We start from the raw sequence: 17,256 nt of genomic DNA, 5'->3' as shown, positions 1-17,256 counted from the left end.
AAGGAAAGTGGAGTAGATAAAAGTGATGTCATTCCTGAAGTGCCACTGATTGGCTGCTATGACATGCTGCAGAACCGTTCAATAGACAGAAGTGGAAGTGAACAAAGCAAGTCTATGGTAAGCAAGGAAGCCCATTGGTTAATCTCTGATTCCACTCCCCAAAGCAGCCGTCATTCCTATACACAAAAAAAAAAGGAAACCTAGGAGCTGCTTCTCATTGCCGTTTTTACAGCTGTTTCCACTGGACAAAAGGAGTGGGGAGACACATAGACCCTGCAACTGGGAAAAAGGGAGGGGGGACCCTGCAACTGGGAAAGAGGGAGGATGGGAGGAGGGGGGACCCTGCAACTGGGAGGAAGGGAGGGAGGGAGGGGGGACACCCCTGCAAATGGGAGACATACCGGGGGGACGACGACCCTGGAACTGGGAGAGAGGGGGGACCCTGGCACATACTCTCATTCTCACACACACACTCGCACCCAGTCTCACTCTCTCTCTGTCACACACACACACACTCGCACATGCACACTCACTCAAACATACACACTCCGAGGAAAACCTTGCTAGCGCCCGTTTCCTTTAAAACAGAAACGGGCCTTTCTTTACTAATAGTAATAGGAAGACCAAGAGTATAAAGATGAACATGAAAGGTGCAACAAGGATAGGATCGGCAAAAGGAAAAGGGAATGGAGGGTGTATGATGTAGGTAAGATGGCAAAGAAAGGACTAGGGAATGAGCATGAAGAAGATTGGAAAACAAAGCCTAAGATATAATCGTCGTTGGAACAGGACTCATGATGGTGGGTTTATAAGGTTAGTTCGGGACGTTTGGGTAAGCTTGCTTGAAGAGATGGGTTGTCAACATTTTTCTAAAGGGTAGATAGTCGTTCATTGCTCGGATGGATCTTGAGGTTAAGTGCCGTTTACTGTCTTCTACTGCACCAGTCCTACCCAGTTCTAACTTGCTGAATATTGACTCGTGGGAAAGTGACTAAAAAGGGTTGCAGGGGAGGAAAGGAAGAGAGGGAATCAAAATGGCTTGTGAATCAGGCACTCGCTCTGTGGCTGTCTACTCTGATCTAGCTGCCAAAAATCAGAGGACATTTTTTTAAATATATATAATCTTTGAAAAGATTTTTGTTTGCCAGTTAATGTATCTGAAATAAGCCAGAAGGTTGAAATGCTTGAAAAATTCTGATTTTGCTACTGCAATTTCGACTCCTAACCATGACTCTCTTACTCAACACCCTCACTTATCACCCCTACCACTGCAATTTCCCCACCCCTAGCTGTCTGTTCGTCTGTCCAATTTAGATTGTTGAGCAGGGACTCTCTTTTCATGTTAATTTGTACAGCGCTGCGTAAGTCTAGTAGCGCTATAGAAATGTTTAATAGTAGCAGCAGTAGTATGAGCCAAGTATAGGACAGTCAAGCCATTGTGACATCACTGATGAGGTTGGCTCTGAGGCATTATGACATCACAATGTCAGCTCTGGTTAAATCACCGCAGCTCCTCAGTACCTTTCCGCTCTCATCTCTCCCTACACTCCTCCCCGCTGGGTAAATGTCTCCTGTCGTCCCCCTTCTCCCCCACTGCTAACTCCCGGCTCCGTTCCTTCTATCTCGCTGCTCCCTATGCCTGGAATAGACTCCCTGAGCCAGTACGTCAGGCTCAGTCTCTGGCTGTCTTCAAGTCTAGGCTTAAAGCCCACCTCTTTGCTACTGCTTTTGACTCCTAACCATGACTCTCTTACTCAACACCCTCACTTATCACCCCTACCACTGCAATTTCCCCACCCCTAGCTGTCTGTTCGTCTGTCCAATTTAGATTGTAAGCTCTGTTGAGCAGGGACTGTCTTTTCATGTTAATTTGTACAGCGCTGCGTAAGTCTAGTAGCGCTATAGAAATGTTTAATAGTAGTAGTAGTAATTTTGGGCTCAGCTCATCTAGCTTTATTTTTGTTTGTTACAGGTCACGCCTGTTTCCTTCCTTATCCGATCAGTCGAGCACGGCTCTCGGCCAGTGTTCGCCATACCTTCCGATCTCTCACAGCTTCTTTCAGTTCTGCTATGTTCTTTCTAGTATCTTCCTTGATAATTATCTATCCCCCTAAGAATTAGCTGGATAGATACTTGTAGCACTATAGAAATGACAATTAGTAGTAGTAGTAGATACTATCAAGGAAGATACTGGAATGAACATAGCAGAACTGAAAGAAGATGTCAGACATCGGAAGGCATGGTGAACACTGATCCATAGAGTGACCGAAAGCTGTACCTGACTGATCGGATAAAGAAGGAAGGAAACAGTGCGACCTGTGCCAAACAAAAAATAAAGCTACATAAGCTAAGACCAAACTTCCTGAGCCGGTACGTAAAGCTCCATCTCTGGCCATCTTCAAATCTAAGCTAAAAGCCCTGCTGAACTAAACATGTATACTCTGGAGGAAAGGAGAAACAGGGGTGATATGATACAGACGTTCAAATATTTGAAAGGTATTAATCCGCAAACGAACCTTTTCCGGAGATGGGAAGGTGGTAGAACGAGAGGACATGAAATGAGATTGAAGGGGGGCAGACTCAAGAAAAATGTCAGGAAGTATTTTTTCACGGAGAGAGTAGTGGATGCTTGGAATGCCCTCCCGCGGGAGGTGGTGGAAATGAAAACGGTAACGGAATTCAAACATGCGTGGGATAAGCATAAAGGAATCCTGTGCTGAAGGAATGGATCCTCAGGAGCTTAGTCAGAATCGGGAGGCGGGGCTGGTGGTTGGGAGGCAGGGATAGTGCTGGACAGACTTGTACGGTCTGTGCCAGAGCCGGTGGTGGGCAGCGGGACTGGTGGTTGGGAGGCGGGGATAGTGCTGGACAGACTTGTACGGTCTGTGCCAGAGCCGGTGGTTGGGAGGCAGGGCTGATGGTTGGGAGGTGAGGATAGTGCTGGGCAGACTTATACGGTCTGTGCCAGAGCCGGTGGTTGGGAGGAGGGGCAGGTGGTTGGGAGGCGGGGATAGTGCTGGGCAGACTTATACGGTCTGTGCCCTGAAGAGCACAGGTACAAATCAAAGTAGGGTATACACAAAAAGCAGCAAATATGAGTTATCTTGTTGGGCAGACTGTGCAGGTCTTTTTCTGCCGTCATCTACTATGTTACTATGTTTTTGATGCTGCTTTTAACTCCGAACCCTTATTTTATCATCCTCACTTTAATATTCCCTTATCTCTTGTTTGTCCTGTTTGTCTGTCCTAATTAGATTGTAAGCTCTGTCGAGCAGGGACTGTCTCTTCATGTTCAAGTGTACAGCGCTGCGTACGTCTAGTAGCGCTATAGAAATAAGTAGTAGTAAGTAGTAAAATCAGAATTTTCCACCTGTTTGACTTTACATATTTAGGTTTCTAATCTCGCATGCAGTTTTAGAATTGAACACAAGATGGCTCCCTTAGCTCATTTAATGGTTTTCCTAAAAGAACTATTTGCTGTTTGTAAATCTGATGTATTTTTATGAGGGTCTAGTTTTCTTATTTAGGGGTCTGTTCACAAGGCTTGCTAGGGGCTTCCACGTGGCATTGTAGGCACTAGCGCATAGCCAGGCGCCCTAGCTGCTTAGTAAACCCCGGCGTTAATGTAGTAGAGGAGGAGCTGATATTTGAGCTGCTGTGTTTGTAGGTGTGTCCTAGGTCCTGTGCTCCGTGGACGTTTTCATGAACAAGCCTTTCTGGAACTTTGGTCTGCTGGAATAAGATGGCTATGACTTTTGATTTTGCTATTAAGTAGTATAATGTATCATTTTTTGAAGTTTTTTTTTTCCTTCATCCACCAACTTGGAATACCAATAGTCAATGAGGAGTTTTCAAGTACATAGTTTTTCCTTCTTTAAGATTTTAAGTTATTTATACATGTTTGTAAATGCTGTTTGTTTTTCATATTTTGTATGTTTGTTAGAGTTGTTTGGAGCAAGTTTCTAGTCTTTAAATGTTATACTTGAATACATCTGCTGCTTTTGACACTGTTGACCACACCATACGCCTAGATACGCTATCCTCGATTGGATTCTAGGGTCCTGTTCTTTCCTGGTTCTCCTCCTACCTCTCACTTCGCACTTTGTGTTCATTCTGGCGGTTCCTCTTCAACTTCCATCCCGCTTACAGTTGGTGTGCCTCAGGGTTCTGTCCTTGGACCCCTTCTCTTCTCCATCTATACCTCTTCTCTTGGTACCCTGATTTCATCCCACGGCTTTCAGTACCATCTTTACGTGGACGATTCTCAGATCTACATCTCCACCCCTGAAATCTCAACCTTAATCCAGGACAAAATTTCATCCTGCTTGTCTGACATTGCTGCTTAGATGTCTCAACGCCAACTAAAGCTCAACATGACCAAAACTGAACTTCTAATTTTTCCCCCTAAAGCCACCTCCCCTCTTCCTCCTTTCTCTATCTCTGTTAATGGCTCTCACATCCTCCCTGTCTCCTCGGCTCGTAACCTTGGAGTCATCTTTGATTCCTCTCTCTCCTTCTCTGCACACATTCAACAGATCGCCAAAAGCTGTCATTTCTTTATCTACAACATTAGCAAAATTCACCCCTTCCTTTCTGAATACGCTGCCAAAACCCTTATCCACACCCTTGTCACCTCTCGCTTAGATTATTGCAATTTACTTCTTACTGATCTTCCTCTCAGCCATCTCTCTCCTCTCCAGTCTGTCCAAAATTCTGCAGCACGGCTTATTTTCTGCCAAAATCGTTATAACCACACTAGCCCACTCCTCAAGTCACTTCACTGGCTCCCTGTCCGCTTCCGTATACAGTTCAAACTTCTCTTACTGACCTTTAAATGCATCCATTCTGCAGCCCCCCATTACCTCTCCACTCTCATCTCTCCCTACATTCCTCCCCGTGACCTCCGCTCGCTGGACAAATCTCTCTTGTCGTCCCCCTTCTCCTCCACTGCTAACTTCAGGCTTCGTTCCTTCTCCCTCGCGGCACCTTATGCCTGGAATAAACTTCCTGAGCCTGTACGTCTAGCTCCATCTCTACCTGTTTTCAAATCTATGCTGAAAACCCACCTTTTCACTGCTGCTTTTGGCTCCTAGACACTACTCATTTGCTTCCCCCCTTGTTACTTCTCACCCAGTACTTTCCTCGCCCTTAATTGTCTTGTCTGTCTGTATTGTTTTAGATTGTAAGCTCTATTGAGCAGGGACTTTCTTTCTGTGTCAGGTGTTCAGCGCTGCGTGCGTCTGGTAGCGCTATACAAATAATAATAAGTTAAATATTTTATTTATTTTTATTTGTTACATATGTATCCCACATTTTCCCACCTATTTGTGGGCTGAGTGTGGCTTACATAGTACCATCTGGGATTGTAAAGAGTCTATCTTTGAGACATTTAATCTGCGTGGGCACCAAGTATGAAAATGGCCACACGAGACTATAGATTTAGGGGTTCAGTGGCTGTATTGGTGGTGCATGTCACAGGAGTGCAGAATGTTCAGGATCCAGGAGAACGGACATTATTCAGAGAGGCATTCAACAGCATATACTGTCTCCTTTGCTGTGTTCATTTTGCCTTCCTATTTTCTTCTTTCTCTTCTATGTATACTAGCCGTTGAGCCCGTTAAAACGGGCTAGTATGGGGTTTTTCCAAGGCCCCCTCCCCTCGCCGCTGCAGGCCCCCCCCTGAGGTTGCTGCTACCGCTCCCCCCACCCGGAGTCGCCGCCCCCCCTCCACCCGGCCCGGGCCCTCTCTTCGCTATTGAACTTACGTTGCCGAAACGCAGATCAGCAGAGCTCCCGTCGGCCTTCCTTCTCTGCCTGTGTCCCGCCCTCGTGTGACGTAACATCGGCGAGGGCAGGACACAGGCAGGGAAGGAAGGCCGACGGGAGCTCAGCTGATCTGCCTGCTGCGTGTCAGCGATATAAGTTCAATACCGAAGAGAGTGCTCGGGCTGGGTGGAGGGGGGGCGGCGGCGGCGACTCTGTGTGGGGGGGAGCGGTAGCGGCGACCTCGGGGAGGGGGAGAGGTAGCGACATCGGCGGTTACCTCCCTCCCCTTTGCGCAGTAGAGACTTCCCTCTCTGTCCCACCCCCGTCATCACGTATTGACGCGGGGGTGGGACAGAGAGGGAAGTCTGTACTGCGCATTTGCGGGTGAGTACGGTCACTCGCCATTTATATGTTTGATTTTGTTTCCACTCCTTTCAACCTTTGTCTTCCCCCCCCCCTTTTTTTAAACGTACATTTCTTGCATCTCTTGTGTTCGACTTGTTTTCCTACTTATTGTTTTGATGTAAGTGGGAAGGGGATCAGAAGGTCAAACGGAGAAGCAATTTGACAGCAGTGACCTTGTAGCACTTAGGCTCTAGGTTGAGCCTTCAGTTATGATTCAGGTGAGTTCTAGGTCTGTTGTGTTTTTATTTTATTGCTTGAAAAAAATTAGAGTACATTTTAAATATTTCACTAATTTATGTCGAAGTCATGATAAAGTCTTCTTCAAATTTGATGGCATAATCTTTAAACTGAGGTGGGGGGGGGGGGGGCAGGGAAGGTTTTTCATTGAAACATGAATATAGTTCTTGGCCACGTTTCCAGGAATTACTACTCTATAATATAAACAGAAGGTTTTTTAAAATCTAAAAACCTTAGTACTTTCTCACAACCTTAAGAAAACTGTAATGTGCTGTAATGTTTGTGTTTAGTTTTTTTTTTGTTTTTTTTTTTTCATTTAGAAAACTTTTGAGACTTATTCATTAATTTTCTTTTTAATTTTTTTTTATATAGGACTTGTGTTTAATGTCAGTCCATACATGGAGTATCATCCTGGTGGGGAAGATGAGCTGATGAGGGCAGCAGGAGCAGATGGTACTGATCTTTTTGATCAGGTAAGGGCTAATGAAAGGATTGTTTTATTATTTATTTATTGCCTTGGTATCCCACATTTTCCCACCTCTTTGCAGGCTCAATGTGGCTTACAAATACATCATGAATAGTGGAAATCTACTATAATAAAACGCACCCTCAACGTTCTGAGGACACTGACGTCACTGAAGTCACTCAGACTCTCAGAACGGTTTGTGGATTCATGGTGGTGAAGCCACCCCACAGACCCGTGCCCCGCCCTCGCGTCAAACGTCATGACGTCGAGGGCGGAAAAAAAAATTTCACTAAACAAATGGATCGCACCCACCCGCGGAAAGGGAAACCACCTCCAAAGCTCCGGAGTCCACAGTTCCGGCATCCAACATCCCCCCCCCCCCCCACGCCAAACCTCAAAAACTAGAAGCCCCGCCCACATAATGGTTGATCCGCCCCCCCCGCCCCGCCCCCCCCCCAAAGCTGCAGGTCAAGAGAAGGAGGTCCAACACCCCCCCTCCCCCGCAACAACCCCCTACTAAGCCACCCACATTCGCGTTTCTTTGCCGGCGGGGGACCCGAAACCCCGCCAGCACAAGTCCTGTCTGCTGACTACGGCGTCATCTTCGGCGTTGCTAGCCTGTGCAGGTAGCCAGGACTTCTGTGCGTCACGTTAGACGCACAGAACCCCGCCCTGCACAGGCTAGCAACGCCAAAGATCGCTGGAGGAGTCTGACTCACTCGGCACACACACAGGACTTCTGCTGGCGGGATTTTGGGTCCCCCGCCAGCAAAACTACGCGACGGTGGGTGCGATGGCCACGGTGGGTGGGATGGCGGCGGCCGGCTGCATCGCCGTGGGTGGGATGGCGGCGGGAGGGGGGGCATCGCGCGAAGGGGGCGCTTCATTACTTCTTCTTCTTAAAAGCAGGATCCTCCCTCCCTCCCCCCCCCCCAAAACTGAACCATACAAAACACACACACACACTCTCATCTGGCATCGCTTCCTTACCCCCCCCCACTTCATTTGCCCACACTTCCTCAACGCCCACCCCCCCCAACACACACACACTCATCTGCCAGCGCTTCCTGAAACCCCTGCCCCCCCCCCCCCCCCCACTCACTCATCTGGCTGTGGTTCCTGACCCCCCCCCCCCACACACACACACACACTCACTCTCATTTGGCCACACTTCCTCAACGCCCCCCCAACACACACTCTCTCTCTCATCTGGCAGCGCTTCCTGAAATCCCTGCCCCCCACATATACACTCACTCACTCATGTGGCAACCCCCCCCCCCACCACACACACACACTCAGTCTCTCATATCACACCGCTTCCTGAAACCCCCACACACACACACACATACTGTCGCTCATCTGGCAGCGCTTCCTGAAACCCCCCCCACCACACACACACACACACTCATGTGGAAACACTTGATAAACCGCCCCCCCCCCCCACACACTCACTCATCTCGCAGCACTTACAGACCCCCCCCCCACACACCCCTCTTCTTCCAAGCTGAAACCCCCCACACACACCCCTCCAACACACACACACACACACACACACTCTTTCTCACTCTCATCTGCCAGCGCTTCCTGAACCCCCTCCCCCCACATACACTCTCTCTCTCTCATCTGCCAGCGCTTCCTGAAACCCCATACACACACACACAGACACTCACTCTCTCTCATCTGGCAGCGCTTCCTGAACCTCCCCCCCCCCCCCCCCACACACACACTCACTCATCTCGCAGCGCTTCCTGAAACCCCATACACACACACTCACTCTCTCTCATCTGCCAGCGCTTCCTGAACCCCCCTGCCCTCCCCCCCCACACACACTCAGTCATCTGGCATCGCTTCCTGACCCCCCCCCCCCACACACACACTCTCACTCGCATCTGGTAGCGCTTCCTGAACCCCCCGCACCCCTCTTCTTCCAACCTGAACCCCCCCCCCCCCAACACATCCCCCCTCCGCCTCCTCCAGCACACCAATTGCTTGGGTGCAGTGGCGGGAATCTCAGACACCACAGACAGAGGGGAGGGGGCCTGACACCAGAGAGACACAGGAAGGGAGGTATCTGTGTCACACACACTCTCTCTCTCTCTCTCTCACATACAATGTCTTTCTGACTCTCACTCTCACACACTCTGTCTCACACTGTATCACATTCACTCTCTATGTGTCACACAGTCACTCGGTCTCATACACTCACTCTCACAGAGAATCTGTGTCTCACACACACTCTCTCTCTCTCTCTCTCTCGCACACACACACACTCTCTCTCACACTGTGTCTCACATACGCACTTGAACACACTCTCATTCTCATACACACACTCTCTGACAGACACACTCACACCCAGACTCACTCTCTCTCTCACACACTCACACTTTCACTCTGTCTCTCACACAGTCACTCTCACATACACTCTCCCAAACATACACACTCCGAGGAAAACCTTGCTAGCGCCTGTTTCATTTGTGTCCGAAACGGGCCTTTTTTACTAGTATATAATAAGATAAACAATTCGTATTATGGAAGGATCTTGGGTAACATGATAATGAAAAAGTATGATATTAGTATAACAAGCAAATATAGTAAGACAATACTGGATATATGTGGAGGAGTTCATATTTGTTGATCTTTGTGGTATGCCTTTTTAAAGAGATGGGTCTTCAGTAGTTTGCGGAAGTTAGTTAGTTCATAGATCGTTTTATTTATTTATGTTTATTAAAGTTTTTGAATAACGATATATAAACAAGAGTCACGTATCAATCACATAGCATGTATGTAAAACTTACATAACAAATAACAGATTCCCTCCTTTGTCCCTACTCTACCCTAACATAAAACCTCTTACTCACTAATGAAGGTTAGTATTGCTAAGATCGATCATTCAACTTTCAGAGTCTAGGAACAATCAATTGGGGTGCATCAAGGTCTATCCCGTTTCATAGATCGTTTTTAAGTTGCGCGGCAGCGCGTTCCAGAATTGTGTAGTCAGGTAGGAGAAGGTTGACGTATGCATTCATTTGTATTTTAGACCTTTACAGTTAGGGAAGTGAAGGTTGAGAAATGTGCGATGACCTTTTCCTGTTAATACTAGCCGTTAAGCCCGTAACAACGGGCTAGTTTTTTGTTTTCCTTTGCCCCCCCCCCTCCCCGGTCCACCAACCCTGCTGTCTCCCCTGCCCTCCCCCCAGCGTGTTTCCCTCAGTTCCGCCCCTCCTTCCCTCCCTGCTCCCTCCTCCTCCGATTTCCAAGCCCATGTCCAAGCCCTCCTCCCTATTGGGCTGTACTGCTGGTGGAGGCGGGGCTTGGACTTCTACACTCTTAGCGTTCTGAGTGACTCTACTGCGCATTTGCAGGTGAGTTGGTCACTTGCCGTTTATATGTTTGATGGTTGTCTCAAAACCCCATGTAAGGTATTCTGCAGTTTGACTGATAGGCTGGCAATGTAGTGATATCTCTGCTTGCGATTTGAGATGAATATCAACCATGTGGCTCCCATAATTTTAAAAGCAATCGGAGACTGCTGCTTATTTCATATATCTTGTCCAAGAACTTAAGAATAGCCACACTGGGTCAGACCAGTGGCCCATCTATCCCAGTATCCTGGTTCCAGCGGTTGCTAATCCAGATCACGAGTATCTGGCAGAAACTCAAATAGTGGAAACATTCCATGCTACCAATCCTAGGGCAAGCAGTGGCTTTCCCCATGTCCATCTCAATAACAGACTATGGACGTGTCTCCCAGGAACTTGTACAAACTTTTAAAAATCCCGATATGCTAACTACTGTTACCACATCCTCCGGCAACGAGTTCCAGAGCTCAACTATTCTTTGAGTGAAAAAATATTTCCTCCTATTTTTGTTTTGTTTTTTTTAATTTGTTTATTCATTTATATAGTTTACACAAGCATAAATCTTGTTACATGTAAATGAGGATACAGAAGAAATCAAGTATATTATAATCATCTCTATATATAAAAGGCACCACCAACGTTCTAAATGAAGCCTCCAGCCGGAAGTGTGAAGGGGGAGAGATATCCGGTTCCCCCGTGAGTGTCTGCCCCGCCCTCGCTCTCTCTGTAACACAAACAGTGAAGGAAAACACAGCAAAGCAGGAAATCAAATCCTCTCTCTGTGACAGTGAAGGACTCAGAGGGGGGAGGGGAGAGAGGGCAGAAGCCCTCACTATCTCTGTAACACAAACAACAGCACAGCAGGAAACTTAACACTGAAGGACTTGACTCCAAGGGGGGAGGGGACAGAGAGCAGAGGGGAAGGGAGACAGGGCAGAAGGCAGGGACACACACACTTCCACATGCACACAGAAGAAAACCTTGCTAGCCCCCCCCCCCCCCCCCGTTTCATTTGCATCAGAAACGGGGCTTTTTTACTAGTGATATATAATCAGAAGGAAACATAAAAAGATTCTTTTGTCCCTTCCTTAGACCATAAAAATTGCCTTAAGGGGGGGGGGGGGGAGGTGGAAAGAAAAGATCAGGGAAATCTAAATAAAAGGAAATTAACAAACCAAAAAGGCATTCCCTCTACCTATACATACTTAATGCCTGCTGTCATCATGTTTTAGCTACTCTTTTCAGGTCTATGAAGGCTTTCAACTGTTCTGGCATAAAGAAAATGTACTTAAGTCCCACATATTTAACTATATGTGACAAGGCGGTGGCCGTAGCTAGAAGGTTGTTAGGCTGTATAGAGAGAGGTGTGACCAGCAGACGGGAGGTGTTGATGCCCCTGTATAAGTCGTTGGTGAGGCCCCACCTAGAGTATTGTGTTCAGTTTTGGAGGCCGTACCTTGTGAAGGATGTAAAAAGAATTGAAGCGGTGCAAAGAAAAGCTACGAGAATGGTAAGGGATTTGCGTTACAAGACGTATGAGGAGAGACTTGATGACCTGAACATGTATACTCTGGAAGAAAGGAGAAAGAGGGGTGATATGATACAGACGTTCAAATATTTGAAAAGTATTAATCCGCAAACCAACCTTTTCTGGAAGTGCGAAGGCGGTAGAATTAGAGGACATGAAATGAGATTGAAGGGGGGCAGACTCAAGACAATTGTCAGGAAGTATTTTTTCACGGAGAGAGTAGTGGATGCTTGGAATGCCCTCCCGCGGGAGGTGGTGGAAATGAAAACGGTAACAGAATTCAAACACGCGTGGGATAAACATAAAGGAATCCTGTTCAGAAGGAATGGATCCTAAGGAGCTTAGACGAGATTGGGTGGCAGAGCCAGCCGGTGGTGGGAGGCGAGGATAGTGCTGGTCAAACTCATACGGTCTGTGCCAGAGCCAGTGGTGGGAGGCGGGGCTGGTGGTTGGGAGGCGGGGATAGTGCTGGACAGACTTATATGGTCTGTGCCCTGAAGAGGACAGGTACAAATCAAAGTAGGGTATACACAAAAAGTAGCACATATGAGTTTGTCTTGTTGGGCAGACTGGATGGACCATGCAGGTCTTGTTCTGCCGTCATCTACTATGTTACTATGTTTACAAGGATATGCTAACAGGAATGTTGCACCCAATGACCATGAGGCATATTTTCAAAGCACTTAGCCTTCCAAAGTTCCATAGGTTTCTATGGAACTTTGGAAGGCTAAGTGCTTTGAAAATATGCCTCCATGTCTCCCCTCTTAATTCCAGGAATTTCTTTCTTCTGTCTTGGGTGACTTTAGTAACATCAGGAAATATCCACAGTTTCTGGCCACAAAATGTTTGGTGCATATTCTTGAAGTAAAGTTTCATTATTGCATTAAAATCCTGCTCGAACAGAGATGGCACCCAAAGAGTGGCCCTATTAGTTACTTCAGTTAAAAGAGGCCTCCAAAATTTAAAGAGATTTCTTTCAAGTCATCGGATTTCTCATGTTCTAAGACTTCATGGGTCTCTTCTTGGTGTTTTTTTTGGAAGGTAGAATAATCCTCCCTGTTTGTTTTAAAAGTATTTCCATTGAGTTTCATTGAGTGTCCCCTGGTCTTTGTACTTTTTGAAGGAGTAAAAAATTGATTTGCCTCCACCTGCTCCACACCACAGGATTTTGTAGCCCTCGATCATATCAGCCTTCTCTTTTCCAAGCTGAAGAGCCCTAAACTCTTTAGCCTTTTCTCATATGGGAGCAGTTTTATCCTCTTATCATTTTTGTTGCTCTTCTTTGAACCTTTTCTAATTCCATTATATCTTTTTTGAGGTACAGCAGCCAGAATTGAACGCAATACTCACGGTGAGGTCGCATCATGGAACGATACAGAGGCATTATAATATTTTTGGCCTTATTTTGCATCCCTCTCCTAATAATTCCTAGCATCCTGTTTACTTTTTTGGCTGCCGCCGCACACTGGGCAGAAGATTTCAGCATATTGTTTACAATGACACCTAGGTCTTTTTCTTGAGTGCTGACTCCTAAAGTGGAACCTAGCATCAGATAACTGTGATTTGGATTATTCATCCCAATGTACATTATTTTGCGTTTGTCTACATTAAAATTTCATCTACCATTTGGATGCTCAGTCTTCCAGTTTCCTAAGGTCTTCCTGCAATTTTTCACAATCTGCATGCATTTTTGACAACTTTGAACAGTTTTGTGTCGTCTGCAAATTTAATCACTTCACTCGTTCCGATTTCCAACTCATTTATTAAATATGGTTTTTTTTTTAGTTCCAATATTTTTATTGTGAAATTTAACATATTTAATAAATTTAACATATTTAATAAACACCATTAAATATGTTAAATTTCACTGGTCCCAGTACAGATCCCTGCGGCACTCCACTATTCACCCTCCTTCATTGAGAAAAATGGCTCTTTAACCCTATCCTCTGTTGTCTGTCCACTAACCAATTCTTAATATACAGAAGGACATTTCTTGCAATCCCATGACTCCTTAATTTTCTCAGGAGTCTCTTATGAGGTACTTTGTCAAAAGCTTTCTGAAAATCTATACACAGTACATCAACCAGCTCACCTTTAGCCACATGTTTATTCATGCCTTCAAAAAATGAAGCAAATTGGTGAGGCAAGATCCCTTGGCTGAAGACATGCTGATCTGTCCCATTAAAATATGTTTGTCTACGTGTTCTGTAATTTACTACTACTACTTAACATTTCTAGAGCGCTACTAGGGTTACTGAGCGCTGTACAAATTAATAACTAAGGACGGTCCCTGCTCAGAAGAGCTTACAATCTAAAGGACGAAATGTCAAGTTGGGGTAGTCTAGGTTTCCTGAGTAGAGGTGTTGTGATTAGGTGCCGAAAGCGACATTGAAGAGGTGGGCTTTGAGCAATGATTTGAAGATGGTCAGAGAAATTATAAATTTTATTCTTTATAATAGTTTCCACTATTTTGCCCGGCACTGAAGTCTGGCTTTCTGGTCTGTAAGCTCCCAGATCACCCCTAGAACCCTTTTTAAAAATCGTTGTTGCATTTGCCATCCTTCAGACTTCAGGTACTACGGACAATTTCAGGTTATAGATAACTAGCAGCAGATCAGCAATTTCATGTTTGAGTTCTTTCAATACCCTAAGGTGTATACCATGCGGTCCAGGTGATATATCACTCTTTAGCTTGTCAATTTGGCTCAGTACATCTTCCAAGTTCTGTGAGATTTCTTTCAGTTCCTCTGCATTATCACCTCTGAAAACCATTTCTGGTATAGGTTGATCTCTTTACATCTTCTTTCATAAAGACAGAAGAATTTATTCAGTCTCTCCGTTATGACCGTGGCCTCCCCTGTTGCTCCTTCTTGATCTAACAGTCCCACAGATTCGCTCGTAGGCTTCCTGCTTCTGATATACCTGAAAAAAAATGTTACTATGAGTTTTCGTCTCCACTGCAAGATTTTCTTCATGTTCTCCTTTAGCAGCCTTTGTCAATACTTTGCAACTGGCTTGACCGTGCTTATGTTGCTTCTCATAAACGCTCTGACTTTTTGTCAAATTTCTGAAGTGTGTGGGGGGAGGGGGGGGGGGGAAATCCAAACAAAGAAATCTGTGTGTGTAATATACAGATAAGTAAATTGGTTTTTTTTTTTGTTTCCACACCTTCCACAGAGAAGACAGCTATCACCTATGCTGTATTTTCGTTTTGTTCATAGAATAAAAAGGGGGTTCAAGTATCTTAATATTCAGGCACTTGTGTAGCTTTTTATGTGACTTGTAGAATTAAGGTCCATCTAAATTAGGATCTGAGTTTTTTTTTTTTTTTTTACTGAAAACTGATGCCTGTCTAGTTCATTTTGAGGTGTATTTTCAAAGCACTTAGCCTTCCAAAGTTACATAGAGGCATATTTTCAAAGCACTTTGGGAGGCTAAGTCCCATAGGTTTCTATGGAACTTTGGGAGGCTAAGTGCTTTGAAAATGAGCCCCATTGTAACCTATGGAACTTTTGTAGGTCTAAGTGCTTTGAAGATTAGCCCCTTGACATGTTTTCACATATTTCTCATTATTTTGTAGGATTGACTGAGGAATCTGTTTACCTTACACATTCCTAACCATTCTGGCTATTTATGACGAATTGGTTTTGGTCTAGGGGACTTCTTAGATGCTGGAACACTTTTTTCTCAAGGACCTTTTCTGGATAGTGGAAAAGAGTCTTTTTAGAGCAGTAGGTTAAGAGCTAGAGTAGGTAAGGCTCAAACTCTTAGACCATTGCCTCTCTTTGTAAGGAATAAGGAGGCAGTGGGAGCTGAATGCACTAGTGGTAGGGGGAGCCAGAAAGTACTGGGGAAGTTCCCTATAGAATTCTGCAGGAGCAGGTGGGGTTCCCAGGGGTGCATCAGCATATGGCTAGCTTGGGCTTTGGGACTGGTTCCTGGTTGGTTTGTGGTCTTGGAGCTTCAATTGCTTCCACTGCACTGCAGCTTCTAGCCCATCTGTGATAAGGAGCAAGCAGGTCTCTGTAGCTATGCTACAATTTGTTCAGTTCAGGGTGTGTTGGTGGCTGTGCTACCTCGACAGATGGAGTCTTCGCCACTGTGGGAATGGCAGCTGTTTTTTGGGGCCAGTGTGCAAATTTTCTGTCCAGCACACTCCCTGGAGCTGCTTTAGAAGTGTTGTTCTAGGGTCAGGATAGGTTGCTGGGAGCCTTTCTGAAGGGCATTCGTGTAGTCTCGCAGAAGTGGAGGGAGAAAGAGAAGCAGACCTCCCTGGAGTGGTTAGTGCAGTGGACTTTGATCCTGGGGAACGGTTCGATTCCCACTGCAGCTCCTTGTGACTCTGGGCAAACTGCTTTGAATGTAGTTGCAAAAACCACAGAAAGGTGGTAGATCAAGTCCCATTTCCCTTTCCCTATTTGAGATTCTACATGGAAGGTTGCTAGTGGAAGAGTAGCCTAGTGGTTAGTGCAGCAGACTTTGATCCTGGGGAACTGGGTTCGATTCCCACTGCAGCCCCTTGTGACTCTGGGCAAGTCACTTAACCCTCCAATGTATATACTATCAGGCTTATTTTCGAAAGAGAAGGGCGCCCATCTTTCGACACAAATTGGAAGATGGGCATCCTTCTCACAGGGTCACACAAATCGGCATAATCAAAAGCCGATTTTTGGGCGTCCTCAACTGCTTTCCATCGCAGGGACGACCAAAGTTCACGGGGGTGTGTCGGAAGCATAACGAAGGCAGGACTGGGACGTGCTTAACACATGGGCGTCCTCGGACGATAATGGAAAAAAGAAGGGCATCCCTGGCGAACAGTTGGGCGACTTTACTTGGTCCTTTTTTTTTTTATTTTTTTTTATTTACAACCAAGCCACAAAAATGTGCCCTAAATGACCAGATGACCACTGGAGGGAATCGAGGATGACCTCCCCTTACTCCTCCAGTGGTCACTAACCCCCTCCCATCCTAAAAAAAAAAGTGTTTTAAAATATATTTTCTAGCCTCTATGCCAGCCTCAAGTATCATACCCAGCTCCATGACAGCACAGTATGCAGGTCCCTGGAGCAGTTTTAGTGGGTACTGCAGTGCACTTCAGGCAGGCGGACCCAGGCCCAGCCCCCCCCCCACCTGTTACACTTGTGGAGGAAACAACGAGCTGTCCAAAACCCACCAGAAACCCACTGTACCCACATCTAGGTGCCCCCCTTCATCCCTAAGGGCTATGGTAGTGGTTTACAGTTGTGGGGAGTGGATTTTGTGGGGGGATTGGGGGGCTCAGCACACAAGGTAAGGGAGCTATGCACCTTGGAACTTTTTCTGAAGTCCACTGCAGTGCCCCCTAGGGGGCCCGGTTGTTTTCCTGGCATGAGAGGGGGACCAGTGCATTACGAATGCTGGCTCCTCCCACTACCAAATGGCTTGGATTTGGTCATTTCTGAGATGGGCGTCCTCAGTTTCCATTATCGCCGAAAACCGGGGACGACCATCTCTAA

The 17,256-nt window shown here is 46.2% G+C and overlaps 1 protein-coding gene across 1 annotated transcript in view; it reads left to right on the top strand.

Annotated features, from left to right (window-relative positions):
* LOC115465247 (cytochrome b5 reductase 4-like) overlaps positions 1 to 17,256 on the top strand; it is a 159,157-nt gene that overhangs the window by 17,857 nt on the left and 124,044 nt on the right. The window contains 1 exon segment of the mRNA XM_030195649.1: positions 6,781 to 6,881. Within this exon segment, the coding sequence (XP_030051509.1) occupies positions 6,781 to 6,881 (101 nt within the window).

Source organism: Microcaecilia unicolor, chromosome 3, assembly GCF_901765095.1.
Source record: "Microcaecilia unicolor chromosome 3, aMicUni1.1, whole genome shotgun sequence".
Taxonomy (NCBI): domain Eukaryota; kingdom Metazoa; phylum Chordata; class Amphibia; order Gymnophiona; family Siphonopidae; genus Microcaecilia; species Microcaecilia unicolor.
The sequence above is the reverse complement of the archived record's forward strand: the minus strand, read 5'-3'. Positions and strand labels throughout refer to the sequence as shown.